This window comes from Phacochoerus africanus, chromosome 11 (genome assembly GCF_016906955.1).
Source record: "Phacochoerus africanus isolate WHEZ1 chromosome 11, ROS_Pafr_v1, whole genome shotgun sequence".
Lineage (NCBI taxonomy): Eukaryota > Metazoa > Chordata > Mammalia > Artiodactyla > Suidae > Phacochoerus > Phacochoerus africanus.
Genome location: NC_062554.1, coordinates 101,810,951 through 101,832,473, shown reverse-complemented (window position 1 = coordinate 101,832,473; position 21,523 = coordinate 101,810,951). Strand labels below are relative to the sequence as shown.

At 36.2% G+C, this 21,523-nt stretch overlaps 1 protein-coding gene across 2 annotated transcripts in view; it reads left to right on the top strand.

Moving 5' to 3' along the window:
- The window catches only part of PTPN12 (protein tyrosine phosphatase non-receptor type 12), an 82,218-nt gene extending 60,823 nt beyond the window's left edge, over positions 1-21,395 (top strand). Inside the window, exons 12-18 of one of the 2 annotated variants that reach the window (XM_047752001.1) lie at positions 664-749; positions 9,200-10,182; positions 14,038-14,115; positions 15,329-15,396; positions 16,375-16,402; positions 19,421-19,528; positions 20,534-21,395. In XM_047752001.1, coding sequence (XP_047607957.1) covers positions 664-749; positions 9,200-10,182; positions 14,038-14,115; positions 15,329-15,396; positions 16,375-16,402; positions 19,421-19,528; positions 20,534-20,595 — 1,413 coding nt within the window. In that variant the 3' untranslated portion in view covers positions 20,596-21,395. Of the gene's footprint in view, positions 1-663; positions 750-9,199; positions 10,183-10,846; positions 10,927-14,037; positions 14,116-15,328; positions 15,397-16,374; positions 16,403-19,420; positions 19,529-20,533 lie in introns of those variants that run through there. The other variant, XR_007130676.1, reaches the window with a different exon arrangement.
- Positions 21,396-21,523: the final 128 nt, after the last annotated feature.

Below are 21,523 nucleotides of genomic sequence, written 5' to 3'. Positions count from 1 at the left end.
TTATAGCTGTATTGAGTCTGGATCACCCCTCTTAATGATTTCACTAGTCCATGTGACCGGCTATCCCTAGGTGGGGGGAGGGTGCTCTCGTTATTTTGGGGGGTGTCCATTTGGTTAGGCAGTGATAGAGGGGCTTTATGCCCTAATGGATTAGGGCATTCTGTGGTGACAGAAGGATAGTGGAGCAAGAAATGATCAAAGTTAGTTCTGGGACCTGTTTAAAAGTAGTAGGTAGCAATAGAAGTCCCCAAAAGTTTGGGAAAGGTGAAATATGTAAGACTTATTTTGTTGGGTTTTTTTTTTTTCCCCCATCTGAACATGTTAAGTTTCTAGTAGTAATGATGCTTGAAAAAAAGATCTTCTTTGATCTTTACTTTCTTGGGAAATCTGTTTCTTTACAGATTTGAAATTTGTTGAGATATGCTGAAATGCTGCTGTATATGATTGGTTTTTCTGTAATTGGGGAGGAACTGTTTTTGATAAATTTTCTCATTGAATTTGGTTTTTCAGGCTTATGTATGGAGGATATAACACCCATTTTATTATTTGGCAAAAATTTAGCATTGTTTTGAATATTTGAAAGCCCCGAAACAATTTATTTGAAACATGAAGAAGGAAAATTATTTTTCCCTTAACTTTAATGAGCATTTTTTTTCTTGGCAGAATGAAACTAACACAGAAAATATGGTCAGCTCCATAGATCCTGACAAACAAGATTCTCCTCCTCCAAAACCACCAAGGACCCGCAGGTATTGTACATTATTTTCTTTGAAAGGATACTTTTTACTCACTGTTACTTAAACAAAAAATCCTCAATATTTCTAAGCTATTTTCTATAACTTTTCTTATTCTTTTTGTTTAGCATGTAGTATATGTATGGCAGCTGATTTTTCTTTTAGCTGGTGTACTATAAAATTTTTTTTTTGTCTTTTTGCCTTTTCTAGGCCCGATCCTGAGGCATATGGAGGTTCCCAGGCTAGGGGTTAATCGGAGCTGTAGCCACCAGCCTATGCCAGAGCCACGGCAACGTGAGATCTGAGCTGCGCCTGTGACCTATACCATAGCTCACGGCAATGCCGGATCTTTTAACCCACTGAGCAAGGCCAGGGATCGAACCTGCAACCTCATGGTTCCTAGTTGGATTCGTTAACCACTGCACTACCATGGGAATTCCTAAAAATTCTTTTTAATTTGGATAAAATTTCAGTAGTTTACTCTACCAGAACAGTGGATATAACCATGAGTTAACCATAACTTATCTTTTGTTTTTGTTTTTTACTTAATGAGTTTTATTTTTTCCATTACAGTTGGTTTACAGTTCTGTCAGTTTTCTACTGCACAGCAAAGTGACCCAGTCACATATACATATATACATTCTTTTTCTCACATTATCCTCCATCAGTGACTAGATAAAGTTCCCAGTGCTCTACATCAGGATCTCATTGCTTATCTATTCCAAATGCAATAGTTTCATCTATTAACCCCAGATTCCCAGTCCATTCCACTCCCTCCCCCTCTCCCTTGGCAACCACAGGTCTCTTCTCCAAGTCTATGTGTTTCTTTTCTGTGGAAAGGTTCATTTGTGCTGTAATTAGATTTCAGATGTAAGTGATTTCATATGGTTTTTGTCTTTCTCTTTCTGACTTCACTTAGTATGAGAATCTCTAGTTCCATCCATGTTGTTGCAAATGGCATTATTCTTTTCTATGGCTGAGTAATATTTCATTGTGTATATGTACCACATCTTAATCCATTCATCTGTTGATGGAGATTTAGGTTGTTTCCATGTCTTGGCTCTTGTGAATAGAGCTGCAGTGAACATACGGGTGCATGTGTCTTTCAAGGAAAGTTTTGTCCGGATATATGCCCAAGAGTGGGATTGCTGGGTCATATGGTAGTTCTATGTGTGGTTTTCTAAGATTTTACTGTTTTCCATTGTGGTTGTACCAATTTACATTTCCGCCAGCAGTGCAGGAGGGTACCCTGTTCTCCACACCCTTTCCAGCATTTGTTATTTGTGGACTTATTAATGATGGCCATTCTGACTGGTGTGAAATTGTACCTCACAGTAGTTTTGATTTGCATTTCTCTAATAATCAGTGATGTTTAGTATTTTTTCATGTGCTTGTTGGCTATATAGCTTATCTTTTGGTATTTGGTATAACTAAATTTTTAGCTAAGATTTATTTCAATTTTCTCATGACTAAAGTAATATGATTGTCAAAAGTTGTATGGATGTTGAAGTTATGAGAAGACGTTTAATAACGTTACTAGCAGAGATGAGTTTATTCTCTCTAGATTTTACTTTCATACTAAGCTCATTTATAATAGCTAAAATCAGTACATATTCCTATTTCCCCCTTTTCTTTCCCCTTTCTTTCAGGATAGGTGCTAAGTCAATTAGATGGAAGTATGGAAAGGATTTAGATAAAATCAGAATGATTAGCTTCAAAACCTTTTCATCCATTTAACTAGCTCTGAGGTTGTGAGTAAGCCACTCAATTTACTTGTTCCTTGAGTTTTTTTAAGTATTATACTAAGGATTTGAATGAAATTAAGTATGTGAAAATGCTATGTACAGGACCTGGCACATACTAGTTTTTCACTAAATGCTGATTTTCCCCTTACAATATGGAATTAAGATTGAGTGACTGAATTATTTTTAAAAGGAGACATAGTAGAAGATCCATAGTAATAAAACTGTTAAAATGACTTACACCGAAGTGTCTTTTCTTGAACATAGAACTGCCCAAACATACCGACCCTTAAAGTAGGACTTCCTTTGTATAGGATTCACCAATTTTTTTTTTTCCCTTAAAAGCTTGATAGAAGTTGAATAAAGTTGGGTGAGGTGACTGTGGTTGTGTCTTGGCATGGAGTTGGTGTACCTTAATGAGATCATCCCCTTTTTACAATGGAAAGCTTACAATTTCCTCAATAACTAAGGCCTCTGGAGTGCCTCTGCCTGCTTCTCTAAGGAAATCAGGAAGCCTATATAGATAGGTTTAGGTCTTGGTGTTTAAATGCTTAGGATGTTAACTGCCTGCTAACACTTGCCAATAGTTCTTTCCTGTTTGATTTCCATTTTGGTATTTACTGTGGAAGGCAGCCAGTTAAAAATCTCTAAACTGCAGTTCTTCAACTTTTCTGATCTCATGTGAGTTCTGCAGAGTCCTAAAAGAACTGTAATGGCCTTAAAGAAAAACTGGGGCATTTTTGCTCCCCTAATATCTTTTAATTTGGTTCTGAAATTGAGGTAATGTAAAAGTTCTCAAAGTGTACATTGATATTTGTGGTTTACATGGTTGTCTACCTCCAACAGCAAACAGTGGTGGCCTCTTCCTAATTTTGAAGGAAAAATAGGAGTAGAATATTCTGAATTTTAAACCTTTCTCATATACCTCTTTAAAAGTTTGGCTTCTGTTATTCTTCAATAAACAAAAACATAATTTAAAAAGTAGTAAATGAGGGAGTTCCTGTTGTGGTGCAGTGGAAACGAATCCGACTAGGAACCATGTGGTTTCGGGTTCGATCCCTGGCCTCACTCAGTGGGTTAAGGATCTGGCATTGCTGTGAGCTGGGGTGTAGGTCACAGATGCGGCTTGGATCTGAGGTTGCTGTGGCTGCGGTGTAGGCTGGCAGCTGTAGCTCCGATTTGACCCCTAGCCTGGGAATCTCCATATGCTGCAGGTGTGGCCCTTAAAAGCCAAAAAAAAAAAGTAAATATAAAAAAAAAAGTAATAAATGAGTATTAAATGAAAAATGTTCATTCATCTTATGCCAAAATTTTATTTTGTGCTCAAATCTTTACATGTTTTTATATTACATCTTAGGTCATTTTTATTATTCATGCAATAGAGTGAAATGGCAGAATTTCACTGTGTTCCACAAAGAATACCTGGTTAACTGAAAATAAAAATTGTAAGAACATTAGAGTCATAAAAACAGTATACTTTTCCAATATGACTGCCGTGAGCAAATAAGAGTATATTTATTGAGTTACTGTAGAAGGATCTGGAGAGGAAGGCATATGTTTGCTATATTTGGTTTAACTAGTCACATGATTCTGACTTATAAATACTTATAGAAATCATATTGTATATTTTGAATAGGAGATTTCATTTTCTGTTTTCAGTATATATGTTATTAAACTAATACAATTCTTGATTTTTTTCCCTAACACCAGGATTCTGGAAGTATAGTTTGTTAATTATTTCTATAAACAGATTTACGACAAAGATACGAAAGGATGCCTTAGTAAATTTTTCTTAATTTCTAAATATTTCAGAGACAGTGACAATATACTTGATGCTTCCAATGCCTCTCAATTCCAACAAATTTAAATTGGAATAAGATTGGGAGGATGACAGAAAGTGGTTCTGTTTTAGATGTTTGGATATCTAGGTTGAAGGTAAAGATTTATTGAGGATTCTGTGTATAGCTGATATAAAAGATTTGGGCATGAATGAAAAGAACAATGCAGGCATAAACATAAACCAGGAAACAGTGGTGTTACAGAGGCCATAAAAGGAGAGGGTTTTCTATCTGGCAGAAATACATGAATATTTTTCTACTTCTGTTAAGGGTTGCTTTAGAGAATGAACTAGACTTTCATCTGTGACTCTTGGAATAGCCTGGATAGGTGGGCATTTCTGGAGCCAAAACAAGAGTTTAGCTGCTAAAATGGAGACATTTGGGAACTCTGATCAAGCACAGGATGTGATGGGATTCTAGTGACAAAGGACTCTGGGAAAATGGCAGTAGAAAATTGGGCATTGGGAGAAATCCATATCATATAAAGCAGCTATTATTCTACTTAACTGTTTTTTTTCTGTTTTAAAAACAAAAATCTTTGGTTCTTTTTTGAAACATTTTCCTTTTGTTGATTTAAAAATAATTACATTAAACCCAAATATATTGCCTTAAAATGTTTAATTTATAAGAAAGAGGAGCAAAGTGCTTGAATAAAAGTAGAAAATGGTCCTGTAGACCAGCCAAATAGGAGAAAAGATTTTAAAAGATAGCCCTTTCAAAACATAAAATACCTGGAAATAACCTTAAGGAGAAATGTTTTTGTTTGGATTAGTGAAAAAGAATTGTTCTTGGTTGGAAAAGTTAATTGTAGTTTAGCTTTTTTCAATTGTATTTAAAATATTAGTTCTTGGGAATTCCCTGGTGGTTAGCAGTTAAAAAAATCAGCATTGTCACCATTGTGGCTTGGGTTCGATCCCTGGCCTGGGAACTTTCGCATACCACAGGTGTCGCCAAAAAAGAAAAGAAAATACCAGTTCTCTAGAAATTTGATGCAGTTCACATTAAAATTTCCAAAGGAGTCTGCTCTGAACTTGATAATATAAAGTTTATTTGTAAGAATAAAGAGGCAAAAATATCAAAGAAAACTTGGTATTAAAGTAGTGAACATATATTAAATATGGAAAAAGAAAAGGGTCATTTATTAAGTCATTATTGTTTGTGCAGGTTTTTATATATCAACTATACCTCAATAAAGCTGTTTTTAAAATGTGAGTAGCCAAGAATTTATTTACTATGTATGTATCAACATCATATACAGATTACTGCTTCTGAAAACATTTAAAAGATTGTTGGTTAAATAGGCAGTTTAAACACGTTTAACTTTGGTCCCTCCTTAAATTTCCTAAAATTACAGTAGAGGAGTATAAAAATATATAAGATTAAAAAACAAAACAGCAAAATAAAAAGATTAAAACCCAGGAAATTAAAGAGAAGATGGCAGCAAATGAGATTTTGACAAAATTTTGGAAAGTGGAGAGCATACTGATCAATGAAAAGGGACTTAACAGTACAGAGGAAGCTAAAACTTGCTTTCCTGTAGGCAGGGGAAGTTAATAAGAAGATGACGATCCTCTCCAAAGAACCTTCAGAAAGATGCAGAAACTGGAGGTTCCCCTCAAGGCTGATGTATAGGATGGGACTGAAAACAAGTACTTGAATGTCTCTATAAAAGTGTTTAGAAACCCAGATTCCTTCCTTCAAATTGAACAGACAGATGACAGCTTCTGCTACACCTGGGTACACAGTAGGAAGGATTACTCTGGAGTGGCTGAACCTGAAAGTCTCTGGATTTAGGATATCAAGTCCAACTGATGGTGGGGTTGTTGGTGTCTTACTAAAAGCAGGAATGTGTGGGATCCTCCAGCTCCATTGCTATCACCCCTTGTTTCGGTTATACTGGTAGCCACTTCTGGTGGGACACAATCCCTGTCTTTAAAAGCTAACCAGTCCCAAGAGAGGACATCTATTATTGATGGTTGTAGTCACCAAGCAGTGAGACTATGCCACAAGCTCTCTCCCTTACACTGACATACACATCTTCCAGACATTTAAAATATTCCATTCTTTTAAAATAAACAGAATTGGGAATTATCAGACATTTAGTAACAATTTTTATTTAGAAAGTTCTCAGTTTATAATGGATTAGGAAATGTTAAATGATGAGATTGTAGAACAAAAAAGAACCTAAAAGTAAGCAAAAGAACCTAAAAGCTCCGAGAGGAGAAAACAGCTCACATTCTAAGGAACAAGAATCATGATTATAAAATTCTGAAGGAAAATTATTTCTAATCTATAATTATGTACCTTTTCCAAAAGTCAGTATCCTTGAAAATATAATTAAATAGGCCTCAAGAAATTTCTTTCTATGTTTTTTGGTTTTTTTTTGGCGGTGCCTGTAGCATGCAAAATTTTGAGATCAAACCTGAGCCATAGCAGTGACAATGACAAATCCTTAACTACTAGGCCACCAGGGAACTCCCAGTTTCCTATGTATAGTTCTTAAGAAGCAACTGGAGGATATATAACCCACTAAGGCAAGCATGTGTACCTGGAAAAAGGAATATGGGCCCTGGGAAACAGGAGAGTCTGACACAGGAGAGAATGTCAACTCTGTTGTGGCCTTGGGAGCAGTGGTCCACATTGGAGTGGGTGGCTCAGGTTTCTAAGAGGATTCTGTGGTATTAATAATTACCTGGTATGGTTGATCCATTAAGAGGAGATACAGAGTTTGAATAAGGGCTGAACTACTGATGATACAGTGGAAACCAAAGGCAATTATTAAGGAAAAACAAGAGTTACATAAGAAAAAATAGGAGATCTTGTTGTGGATCAGTGGGTTAAGAACCCAACTAGTATCCATGAGGATGCAGGTTTGACCCCTGGCCTCGCTCAGTGGGTTAAGGATCTGATGTTGCTGTGAGCTGTGGCATAGGTCACAGACACAGCTCAGATCTGGTGGTGTTGTGGCTATGTTGTAGGCTGGCAGCTGCACCTTTTATTTGACCCTTAACCTGGGAACTTCCTTATGCTGCAGGTACAGCCCTTAAAAAAAATAAAAGGGGAGTTCCTGTCGTGGCACAGTGGTTAACAAATCCGACTAGGAACCATGAGGTTGCAGGTTCGATCCCTGCCCTTGCTCAGTGGGTTAACAGTCTGGTGTTGCCGTGAGCTGTGGTGTAAGTTGTAGACACGGTTCGGATCCCGCGTTGCTGTGGCTCTGGCGTAGGCTGGCAGCTGCAGCTCCGATTAGACCCCTAGCCTGGGAACCTCCATATGTTGTGGGAGCAGGCCAAGAAATGGCAAAAAGACCAAAAATAAATAAATAAATAAATAAATAAATAAATAAATAAATAAATGGGAGTTCCCTTTGTGGCTCAGAAGTTAACAAACCCCACTAGGATCCATGACAATGCAGATTTGATGCCTGGCCTCGTTCAGTGGGTTAAGGATCTGGAGTTGTTGTGAGCTGTGGTGTAGGTCACCAACACAGCTCAGATCCCATGTTGCTCTGGCTGTGGCTGTGGCCAGTAGCTATAGCTCCAATTCAAGCCCTAGCCTGGGAGCCTCCATTTGCCACTGGTGCAGCCCTAAAATAGTGATAAAAAAAAGAAAAAAAGATTAACCTATCCATAGTAACAGTATTGGGAAGATGGAGAAGACATGTATATAGTAAGAAGTTGCTACAGTATGTGTGAAATGGAAAGATCAAGTAACAATAATTTATGCATTTTGAAATATGGAGGTAAATCTTAGAAGCAGCTCTTTTTAAAAAGTTGAAATTTGGGAGTTCCCATGGTGGCGCAGTGGTTAACGAATCCGACTAGGAACCATGAGGTTGCGGGTTCGGTCCCTGCCCTGCCCTTGCTCAGTGGGTTAACCATCCAGCGTTGCCGTGAGCTGTAGTGTAGGTTGAAGATGCGGCTCAGATCCCGCGTTGCTGTGGCTCTGGCGTAGGCCGGCAGCTACAGCTCCGATTCGACCCTAGACTGGGAACCTCCATATGCAAAAAAAAAAAAAAAAAAAAAAAAAGACAAAAAACAAAACAAAACAAAAAAGTTGAAATTTGATGTCTCAGGGTAACTGGAGGGCTGTGGGAGGGGATTGCTGTTTTTTTTTTTAATAAGAATCCTTGTATTATTTGACATTTTAAATCAGTGTAAACAATGAAATTACTACCTTTTTAAACATTAAATTTTCTTAGTTTGGCAAATTTTTTTTTGTCTTTTCGTCTTTTTGCCTTTTCTTGGGCCGCTCCCGCAGCATATGGAGGTTCCCAGGCTAGGGGTCCAATCGGAGCTGTAGCTGCCAGCCTACCCCAGAGCCACAGCAACGCGGGATCCGAGCCGCATCTGCAACCTACACCACAGCTCATGGCAACGCCGGATCATTAACCCACTGAACAAGGGCAGGGATCGAACCTGCAACCTCATGGTTCCTAGTCAGATTTGTTAACCACTGCACCACGACGGGAACTCCCAGTTTGGCAAATTTTAATTTTTTATTCATAACCACAGACTTTACTGACTTGTAATATATAAGAGACTCAGCTACATAACTGTTACTTATGAACTTATTTTTTTTTAAGGATGTTTGTTTGTTTTTGCTCTTTAGGGCCACACCTGTGGCATATGGAGGTTCCCAGGCTAGGGGTCCAATCGAAGCTGTAGTTGCCAGCATATGCCACAACCACAGCAATGCAGGATCCAAGCTGCATCTGCAACCTACACCACAGCTCACGGCAATGCCAGATCCTTAACCCACTGAGCGAGGCCAGGGATTAAACCCTCAACCTCATGGTTCCTATTTGGATTCATTTCCACTGAGCCACAACAGGAACTCCAAAGGATGAACATTCTCACAGTACCCTTTTCTTAATGTTTTTCAGTTGCCTTGTAGAAGGAGATGCTAAGGAGGAAATACTGCAGCCCCCGGAACCTCACCCAGTTCCACCAATCTTGACACCTTCTCCCCCTTCAGCTTTTCCAACAGTCACTACTGTGTGGCAGGACAATGACAGATATCATCCAAAGCCAGTGTTGCACATGGTTTCATCAGAACAACATTCAACAGACCTCAACAGAAACTATAATAAATCAACAGAACTTATGGCAAAAAACGAATCAGCTGTTGAACAGATAGATAAAAAATTGGAGCGCAATTTAAGTTTTGAGATTAAGAAGGTCCCTCTCCAAGAGGGACCAAAAAGCTTTGATGGGAACACACTCTTGAATAGGGGACATGCAATTAAAATTAAATCAGCTTCGGCTTCACCTTGTATTACCGATAAAATCTCTAAGTCACAGGAATTGAGTTCAAGGGATCTAAAAGTTGATGATATTTCCCAGAATTCTTGTGTGGACTGCAGTACAACACAGTCGAATAAAGCTCCAGTTATTTTACCGGAAGAATTACAGAAGAATTCAGACACACCTCCAAGGCCAGACCGCTTGCCTCTTGATGAGAAAGGACGTGTAACATGGTCATTGCATGGACCTGAAAATACTCCACCTATGCCTGATTCATCTGAAGGCAAATCCTCAGATACCCACTGTCAAACAAAGAAAACTGTGAATTTAACACCAAGTCCTACAACACAAGTTGAAACCCGTGATCTCTCAGATCATCAAAACAGTTCCCCTCTATTCAGAGCACCCCTCAGTTTTACTAATCCTCTTCACTCTGATGATTCGGACTCAGATGAAAGGAACTCTGATGGTGCTGTGACCAAGAATAAAACCAGTGTTTCAACAGCAAGTGCCACAGTTTCTGCTGCCGCTAGTACTGAAAACATTTCTACAAGGAAAGTATTACCAATGTCCATTGCTAGACATGATATAGCAGGAACAATACATTCAGGTGCTGAAAAAGGTAATAATTAATAGTATCTAACACAAATATTTTTACTATGTGCCAGTCACTGTTCTAAGAAGTTATGTTTTATTTCATACTTTACTCTAGAACCTACAGCAGAATGTCATTATTTTCAATATTTTTTAAGTAAGTTTTGTTACCTTAGTTTGATCACATTACATTACTAGATCAATTTTGGTGTTTTCAAAATATTTCAATTATCATAACTGAAAATTTTCTCTTATAGCTCTTAGTATTTATATGGGTCAAAAATTTATATGACTGAATAATTAGAAATTATTTAGGGAAGACAGAATTACTTAAAGTGACTATGACACAGGAGTTCCCGTGGTGACTCAGCAGTTAATGAATCCAACTAGGAACCGTGAAGTTGCAAGTTTGATCCCTGGCCTTGCTCAGAGAGTTAAGGATCTGGCGTTGCCATGAACTGTGGTATAGGCTGGTGGCTACAGCTCTGATTAGACCCCTAACCTGGGAACCTCCATATGCTGCAGGTGTGGCCCTAAAAAAGGCAAAAAGACAAAAAAAAGTGACTATGACACTAATACTGTAAAATGGCTTGATTGGCCATTTAATTTTACTCATGTATGTTATATTTTATATGATCTTCCAACTACAAAATAACTTTTAAAAATTCTCTTCACAAATGCTTACAAATAAGACTCCTTTCAACTCTGAATTTAACCAAGGAGCAACATGCCAACTACTCAGCAGAATATGGGAGGTTTAATTCAGCCAATAGTAAGTGGGATATTTCCATATCTAATCATCAGTGCTACTAATATTTAGTTAATCACTCTCTTCTTTAAGTAGTCTAAGCATTTCAAGATAATGCATGCCCCAAGTTCCCAAGATATATTATTAGTTCTTGAAACTCTTTAGTCTGCTAAAAATTATTATGGCCGCCATCTTAGACCATAAAGTTGAGCAAATACATAAACATGAAAGCTATTTACTGATTGATTATCATTGGTCTTTTACTTGTCAGTGAACGTTGGTTGTGACACATACAGACTGCTATTTATAACATGCATGCAAAATAAGTACTGTAAATTTGAAGATCACTTTTTCTATTTCTGACCCAGTACGATCCATACTGTGGCCTCTTTAGTTTCTTCAACTCACACGTACTTTATTTTTTTTATCTTAAGAATGTATGTGGTAGAGTAAATGAGAGTCTAACCTAGTTTCTTAAATTTACAGGATTCTCCTCTGTGCTCTTGATTCTACTGTTTTATTTGAAGGGTCTTCAGAAAATTCTTTTCCAGTTTGGCATAATATGAAGTTATTTAATGTTGTTTTCTTCCTTGACATCAGAGTTTGAAAAATAACTGCCATATTATAACTATACTAGAAAATGTGTAGATAAGAAGTTTTCATTTGGGGCCTTTTTATTTATTTATTTTTTTCAGCCTATCAGGCATGTGTTTTGTACCTAGAAAATATATATATTTAAACTGTTACTGGAAATAGAATTTGGTAAGTCCAGGAAGGATGCATGATATGATAAACTCATTAAAATTTACTCTCAGGAGTTCCCATTGTGGTGCAGCAGAAACAAATCCAATTAGAAACCATGAGGTTGCAGGTTCGATCCCTGGCCTTGCTCAGTGGGTTAAGGATCCGACCTTGCCGTGAGCTGTGGTGTAGGCCAGAGGCTACAGCTCTGATTAGACCTCTAGCCTGGGAATCTTCACATGCTGAGGGTGTGGCCCTAAAAAGACCAAAAAAAAAAAAAAATTTACTGCCATATGACCAGTGTTCTGCTGATAATAGAAAGAGTTCCTATAAAATATGGCATACTGTATAGGAATAGTTGAAAGCCCTCTACTGTATACCAGCTCATTTCACTTATCTCCATTTTATTTGTATTTCAAAGCACAGGTAGCTATAAATGTGATTTCTGGTTTGTTTTCCTCCTACCCTAACTATGCTAAATGAGTTTGGTATTAACAGAATATTTTCCTGTGTAAGTGTTCTTTGTTGCAGCATAACTAGAAGCAGTCCCGTTTTTAATGTTATTAATTATTTACCTTGTAGATGAACCATTGGCACAAGGATTTGATTATTGTTTGCTTGTTTGTTTTAGAATTTATTGCAGGATAATTCTGTTTTGATGCCTGAAACAACCTTTTGCATATGTTACTGCCTGAAAAAAAATCCTGGCCCTGAATTCTGACTTTTAATAGACTCAGGCCTCTTTAAAGATTTCTCAAGCTTGGCTACACTAGGCACCCATAAAGTGTATGATTTACCAAAGCCTATGTAAAATGTGAGGTCTCTGGTTGGGTAACCTCTACAATAGAAGTTTATAACACATGAAAGGGAGACCAAAGATCTAGGGAGAAATGTGCAGTTGAAAAGTAAAGGTTACAGTTAGAAAATAGAGTGAAGACTCTTTAAGAGTGAGGACTGTTATAACAGAAGAGGTATAGAGTTTCCAAAAGATACTTAAACAAGCAAGCCTATCCTTCCTGATTTGTCCACTTCATTATGAAATGGCACCACAATGCCTAGATTATGCATCCCTTCCTTCCAACAGCCATCTCTTCACTGTGAGCTGTTAGTAACAAAAGGGCAAGGGGAAATAGGATGCGTGCTCAGACTGTTACTACTGGATAAGAAAGATACTTCTTTAGTGGCTTAACTTTACATGCAAGAGAGAATTCCAGTACTCATAGTAGTTTTACATATATATTATTGTGTAAATATAATAATATATATTATATATTTAAATATATATAAAGTATTGGACTGGAACCCTTCTCAGCAGGACCCAGAGGTTGTATTTTCTTGTGTCTTTTGCTGAATAAATGTAGGAGGGACAAGAGCAATCACAACTGGCTTGTGCTTGCTGAAAACTGAAAGGGCTTTACTTGATTTCCTATCTTTTTTTTAGCGTGTGGCCTCTGTGGTGAAACAGCAAAGTATCATGGCAAGATTGTTCATATTTTTAAGAGAACAGTTGTTTAGGCCCAGACAAAATAATATAGGATCCTCACATCTTCATTTCCTTGCCCCATCCTCTCTAAGCTGAGTCCACCCACAGAATTGTATCCTCATATTTTCTTTTTCTACCTCTAATGAAACTTCAGATTATCTGATACTCTTTATACACTTTATGCCATAACAAGGCTAACTGATGAGGCTTACTTAATGCATTATCTTTTCCAAGAGCTAATTTTGTTCTTATTAGTGAGAAGTATTTAATAGCTCCAGTCAGTATTCTCAAAGTATGGTCATTTTTGAAACTGTTTCCAAGATTTTAGGCAATAAATAAATGAACATTTGAAAAAAAGTAATGGCTATATTTTTACTGTATTAGAAAAATAATTAGCACACTTTAAATATGTTAGTTTAAAAAGTGGAATTTTTTAAAATAGGACATATGGTCTATTTTGGCAAAACTCCAAAAGGAGTTAAGCAGTTGATAGTTTGGGAAACACTGACATATCAAATGACCAAAGCTTTCCCTTGTGGACTCAAATCCTTATCAACAAGCCCAGTAGAGAAGGCACTTGCCTGTTGGCTTCTCTGCTGAATATGCCTCAGACTAAGAGGAAGTGATTAATGCCTGCAGGGTATCAGGAAAGTCATGGGAGAGTCACTTTCTCTGTGCAACAGTAAGTGGAGTTCATTCCTTTCTTGGTAAACATCATGATTCTTGATAAGTTGAGTGGTAAGGATATCTTGTTTATTTCTTGCATTTAAAAAATCTGGTTCTCAGATACTTGTGGCAGTGATTTTTAAGAATGTCAAAAAGCTCTATTATTTTGTTTAGATAACAAGTTCATTTAAAAATGATTAATGTTTTAACAAGTTCATAATTTGTCTAAATTTTATTTAATATAGATGTTGATGTTAGTGAAGATTCGCCTCCTCCCCTACCTGAAAGAACTCCTGAATCTTTTGTATTAGCAAGTGAACATAGTGAGTGTCTCTTCTGATTTTACATACTCCATACTCTAATGATAAACTCTGGGGAGTTCCCGCTGTGGCTCAGTGGAAACAAATCCAACTGGTATCCATGAGGATGTGGGTTTGATCCCTGGCCTTGCTCAGTGGGTTAAGGAGACGGTGTTGCTGTGAGCTGTGGTATAGGTTGAAGACATGGCTCGGATCCTGCATTGCCTGTGGCCTCGGTGTAGGCCAGTGGCTACAGTTCTAATTCAACCCCTAGCCTGGGAACCTCCATATGCCATGGGTGTGGCTCTAAAAAAGCAAAAACAAAACCAAAAAACTCTGAAAAAAAATAAGGCTGATTTGAATCAAGTTGCTGTTGAGCTGCACGGTTTTGAAATTGACACGTGTTCTTGATTCCTTGTATGAAAAATATTTTAATATGGTATTTTATTTGCTAAGACTGCTAAAATAACTACACTTACATTAAATATTGTAATTCAGTTAAATGCAGTTAGAACAGTTTATTCTCTTCTCATTCATTAAAACTAGCACTTATTTATGAAAAGATATTAATTGCTTCACTTAGTGCTGGTTTAGGTAAGTCAACATTTAAATTCAGTTGTAGATGGGAATTGCTCAGTTAATGTTAACTGAGGGATACTTAAGGCCACAAGAGTATCAGTGAAAGTTGGGAGAAAGTGATCATATTGCAGAGTATTGATAATATATTTCTCCTCCTTTCCACCTAGAAAAAGAGTACAGAACCAGTTTTAATACATTTAGTGTCTCATGCTCAGTGGAAGTACTCTTATCTGAGTTGCATTTCCCCAGTATTTTACTAATTTTAACTGCTTTTTAAAAACGTTAAAAACAGTGAAGCTGTATACTTCACTAATACTAAATAAATAAGTCTAAGTTTGTCATATCTGTAGATTTCAGTGCTCTTGTAATAAACTAAATCTTTTAAATTCCAAGGAAGGAAGCTTAAATGGATTTTCAGTTATTAGAAACTATATAATTTTGAATGAAAGTGATAGTTTCATAAAACCTCTAGGATCTGTTTTTGTATATTACCTTAATGCAAGAAATTTCTAGAACTAAAGATTTTTTAAATCAGCTTTTTAAAATTAGAGTTGATTTACAATGTTGTGCCAATTTCTGCTGTGCAAAAAAGTGACTCAGTAATACATATACAATTTTTTATATAAAGATGTTAATTGTAAGATTTCATTTTTCTCAGATACACCTGTAAGATCTGAGTGGAGTGAACTTCAAAATCAGGAAGAGTCTGAACAAAAAAAACCTGAAGTGAGTCCATTTGAGAATGGAACAGCTATAGCTCAGTACTTTTGTTCTTCAGTTAATTTATCTTATAGTGTTTATTATAATAATTGTTTCCTTAAGACTGTTAGATATAATTTTTTACAACTCTAAGACATTTTATTTCAAGATAAATACAATTTTTGGTTAACATTTCTTATGCTACAATTTCAAGTGAAAAGCCTATATAAAATGTGAGATCTGAAAAAATTTTAAAGGGCATCATGATCTACTATGACGATCACTTAAGAGTGCTATTTTCCCCAAGTTGCTTTTAAAGTTTGTAAATTATGCCTTGTTCCAAGTCATTTTGGAGGTATTAATGGAACAGGAATTACTATTTTCAGGGTATAGAACTTCCCTAAATTTTATTCTTTCCATTATAACACTACCATTATAACACTAGATATACAGTCTTTCCCTTTGATTTTTCTGGTCACATGAGGCTTCCTTTCACATTCAGGAAATGTTTTAATAGCTAAATATTTTGGCCATGGGAAATGTCGTTTTTCATCACCGTTGATATTTTTCATATTTCCCTCATTTTATTGTCTTTGAAATTAGGGTATATCTTACAATTAATTTTAAAACATGGTGATAGACTTTAATTGGTATATAAAGTATTGGTAACCTAATAATGATGCTGTGTCTTAGAATCAGTGATGTCCTAATTTGATGAATATAGTAGAGGGCTGGCAAAATGCAGTTGTCTGTGTGTTCCTTTATGTAGTAACTCCTGCATTTTCAGTTTTTACCCAGAAGGAGAAAGGAATTCCCCTATTCTAGCAGTATAAACACCGTAACTTTAAAAATTTTAACCCTAATTGAAAACACCATAATTTTCTTTTCTATTGACAGTTTCCTAATCTTGATTTATTGGCATACATACTCATAACAGACCAGATTTTCTATTATTTGTACATGAAAGAGATATATTGTAATAACTATTGAATGTCTTCCTTATAGGGCTTGATAACCTCTGGAAGTGAAACATGTAAGTTGGATTGTGTCCCTTTTTGCTATCAATTATATAGATTAATTTCCACAAGATAGCATGTCTCATAGTGTATGCTATTTACTTTTTTTCTCTATTTCTTTTCTCTCTCTCTCTCTCTTTTTTTTTTTTTTTTTTTTTTTTTTTTTTTTTTTTTGCTTTTTAAGACTGGACCAGTGGCATATGGAAGTTCCCAAGCTAGGGGTCAAATCAAAGCTGTAGCTGCCGGCCTACACCATAGAATTGCGGAATTTGAGCCACGTCTGCAACCTACACCACAGCTCATGGCAATGCCCGATCCTTAACCCATTGAACAATGCCAGGGATTGAACCCATGTCTTCATGCTAGTTGAGTTTATTACCATTGAGCCACAGTAGGAACTCCCACTTGGTTATTTTTGTATCGCAAATACATAGGGCAGCTCTTCTAGAACCTGAATCAACTAGTATAATTCTTCCGAGTTAATTATTATACCAGATATTAATTTGTTCTGGGAGGTAACTGCATTTGTTATCAGTAGTTAACAGGCTGATTGGGAAAGAAAATATTTTAACAGTGTTTTATTATATTTTATTTCTGTTATTTATAAAACACTTAGAATGTAGATCTGACAGTGATTTGAATAAATGCCCCCAATTAACCTAGATGACTGAACTGGGTCCCTAAAAATCAGCTGTTTAGAAATCTTTCTTTTAGGGAGTTCTCTTGTGGTGCAGTGGGTTAAGGATCAGGTGTTGTCACTGCTGTGCTGCAGGTGCAGTCCCTGGCCTGGGAACTTCCACATGCTGGGTACCCACAGCCAAAAAAAAAAGAAAAAAAGAAAAAGAAAGAAATCTTCCTTTAGGACTTTTATATTTACAAAAGCCAGTAAGATTATGTAGCTTAACTCTATTATAATACCATGTTAGAAAAACATTCTACCATATTACTTTTATTATCATAGTAAAATACATCAGCTTATTAATTGAATCAGTGACCATGTAAGCAGCTCATCAAACATCCTAGCCTAGACAGTTCCCTCAGTTTATCTATCATCTTTGTTCTTATACTCCATTCTCCTTCAGCTGTTCTCCCCCTAGATCTTTGCCTAATGGGACTCCATTCCATCTCATAAACTCTTATTATTCTTTATCTACTCTGCAGAGGTAGTGTATTGAAAGAAAAAGAGCAGAAGCTTTAGCATCAGGTTCACCTAGATTGGATTCTCATTTTTGCCATTTTACTTAGCTATGTGGCTTTGGGCAAATTACCTAATCTTTCTGAGCCTCAGTTTTCTTCTGTGTGAAATGGAGATAATAGTACCTAATTTAGAGGATTGTTGTGAAGCTTTCATTAAATTACAGCATATACAGAGAGTATCAGACACAGTGGCATATGGTAGGAACTGAAATGGAAACAATGCTATTATTATTTGTGTTTTATTACTAGTGCTGCCATGGCTAGACCCCTGGATTGTTTTTCTTATTATCTGTTATTTCCTTTCTGGTTTCTCTTCTCTATTCAGTTTGGATACCATCATCCATCATTTTTAGTTAGTCACACTCAAAATTGTCCCTAACTTTCTTTTTTTTTGCTTTTTTTTTTTTTTTTTTTTTTTTTTTTTTGCTTTTTAGGGTCATACCCACAGCATGTGGAAGTTGCCAAGCTAGGGGTCGCATTGGAGCTACAGCTGCTGGCCTACACCACAGCCACAGCAACACAGGATCCAAGTCACATCTGTGACCTATATCACAGCTCACAGCAACACCTGATCCTTGACCCACTGAGAAAGGCCAGGATCAAACTTGCATCCTCATGGATACAAGTCAGATTTGTTTCCACTGTGCCACAATGAGAACTCCTGTGCTTAACTTTATTACTCCTAATTTCTGTACTATTTTTATTTTATCCTTCTGGATTACTGAATGCTGCTGGGGAACATCAATTAGTTTTACAGATTAAGCATCCAATTCTAGGTATTCATCCACACTTGGGCCCTCAGGTGGTGTTGGAGTATCTTACATGCTCTAGTTTGTACCCTTCATATTTCCCCTGAATTTTCCAATCTTTATTTTCTTCTAAAATTATCAGTCCCACTAACTCTTACTCAGTAGATGACCTTTTACTTCATTGAGAAAATTACGGCTTTTAGACTAAATCATTTTCTCATAGAAGCCAAATCCGAATACCTCATTGCCACTAGTTTCCTCTGCATGCCTAACCTCTCTGTCCCCATTATTGTAAAACTTAGCACAGCACTATAATAAATGTGCCTGTCTGTCTCTTCTTTAGACCAGGGGTTGGCAAACTATCCCACAGGCCTAATCCTGACCTTGGCTTGTTTTTTTGTTCTTCCCTTGATCTGAATAAATGATTTTTACATTTTTAAAGAATTGTTAAAAAAAAAACGAAAATTAAGGAAGAATATGTGATAGAGACCTTATATGGCTTAAAATATTTATTTTCTAGCACTTTACAGCAAAGCCTAAAATATTTATTTTCTAGCACTTCACATAAAGTTTGCTGACCCCTGTCTAGACTATAAGCACCTAAGGACAAGGATCATCTATCAAGGACTTGTATTCCAAGTATCCAGAAACGTTTCCTACAGAGGTATAGGTAGGGGATGTGATAAGGGTTGAGAAAGTGACTGAATCGTAGTAGTTGATTCCGTTACTAATCTCATAATTGAAAGAGAATTACTTCTTTTAGTAAAAGTAGTAAGTTCATTAATAAACTATGAATTTCTTTGCTATTGATTTCCATATAAAGGCATTTCAGTTGTAGTTCAAGTAAGGGCATGAGGAGAGTCTTCACTTTGCAGAAGCGCTCACTGCAGATTTCTAGGTGCCTGAAGAACACCTAAGACAATTTCCTGTGTTCACTACGCTTACATTTATATTTATCTGGGCCTCTCTCTCCCAAGAGAGAAAACCTGCTCTTTCAACTAACTGCCCACATTAAAACAATTAGAGGATTCTTCTGCCTATGATGCTATAAATGATCGTGATTAAAAATGGCTTTGCTTTGCACTTTAGATCATCCAGCAGGAGGTTTTCATACAGAGACTTGTACAGAATATCCACCTACTTTGAGTAACAAGAAAGATCAAATATCAGAAAGTCCAACAGAAGCCACAGAAATTGGTAATTTTTTTACTAAATAATTTTAAAACTATAATTATGTAGTTAATGCTATCAAATTAATGCCATCATTCCCAGGATTTCCTTACAGCAAAGTTTATCAGACTTTGTGCTATGATTTATACAGGTTCTTAAATGACTTGCCAAAATAAAACGTGCTGTCATAGTTGTTTGGAATTAATTATGGAATAAATGAAATAATTATTGTTTCATAGAGATTAAAAACTAAAATATAAAAAAACTACTGTATATAAACTTTTTTGTGTTGCAAAGACTAAAATATCTTAGATGTTTGTTTTATAATACAAAATTTATTTTTTAGAATCTGTATCTTTGCTATAAGATTTTGATGTTTATTTCCTTTTTATAGAGGATTTTTGTTTCTTTTTTTCTTTTTTTTTTTGTTGTTGTTGTTGTTGTTATTGTTGTTGTTGTTGTTGCTATTTCTTGGGCCGCTCCCGAGGCATATGGAGGTTCCCAGGCTAGGGGTTGAATCGGAGCTGTAGCCACCAGCCTACACCAGAGCCACAGCAACGCGGGATCCGAGCCGCGTCTGCAACCTACACCACAGCTCACGGCAACGCCGGATCCTTAACCCACTGAGCAAGGGCAGGGATCGAACCCGCAACCTCATGGTTCCTAGTCGGATTCGTTAACCACTGCGCCACGACGGGAACTCCTTGTTTTTGTTTCTGATGTTCAGCATTCATCCTCTCTGAGGTTACAGAACTGAGGAGTTTTTTTTTTTTTCAATTGAGATAGAATTAATATACAATAAAACACCTGGATCTTTAAAAAAAAAAAAGAATTGATTTTATTTTTTTAAAAGAAGCATTTATTTTCAGCTACCCAGAACAAATTAGAAATTGGTTTGTAGAGTCTTGTTTAGTTTAAATTCTAAATTCCCGTATGGAAATTTATTTGTTCCAGAAAATGAAGTTGTCTACAGACTAATGGTGTAAAAGTATTTCTGAACACTAGCCAATTATTGTAATGTTTTGATTATAGGTTTTGGTAATCGCTGTGGAAAACCTAAAGGACCAAGAGATCCACCTTCAGAATGGACATGATTCAGGGAACCAAAAGACACTTTAAATTATACTGGAAAATTCAAGTGCCACTGAAAGCCAGATTTATAGTATTCCATCTAAAAAATTGGGACTAATAACAGCAGTGTAGATTGTTACCTCAGTATTTTTTGCAGGGACCATCTACCTGCCTTATATTACACTTAGAAAAAAGTATTACATATGGTTTATTTTGTAACTTCAAGTATTATTGCCTTAATGTCTCTTAACCCTGTTACACGCTGCTTGTAGACATGTTAATATAGTAATACTTTTATGATAAATTGAGTTTAAGGACTACTCTTTTGCTAATGTTTTATCATGTATGCATTATTTTGTATATGTACAGGGCAAGTAGGTATATAATTTGATAAAATTGCAGTCATAAAATATTAACAGAAGATGTAAGAAATTTCTGCATGGTCTAAATCTTTGTGTACCTTATTTGTAAATTATTTGCCCTGAAGTTTTAGAAAATAGTTTCTGAATTTTAAAATTGCTGGATTCATGCAGCCAGCATTACAGGTTATCAGAGGTCAAAGATTGTAATAATAATACATTTTGTAAATTGTAAGCAAAAAGTTATTTTTATATTATATACTGTCTAATTGTCCATCCTAATTGTCTTTGTTTTCATCTAGTCATGGAAATTCAGTAAGTGCCTTGGAACAATATTGAATTCTCTTAGCTCGTGTGTGTTACTTTAATATTTGAACTCAACTGGGATTAGAAGACTATCAGACTATATGTATGTTTCAGGATATTTGACCTGTCATTAAAAAAACAAAAACAATTTTACAGTGCCTATTCGTCTTGGTTTTTCATTCCTCATTTGTGGGAAATTAGATTTAATATCCACCTTCCTGCCAGCTTAGTCTCATATTTAAGTCATGAGTATGAATGGGGTTTAATTTCTTAATTAAAGAATAGG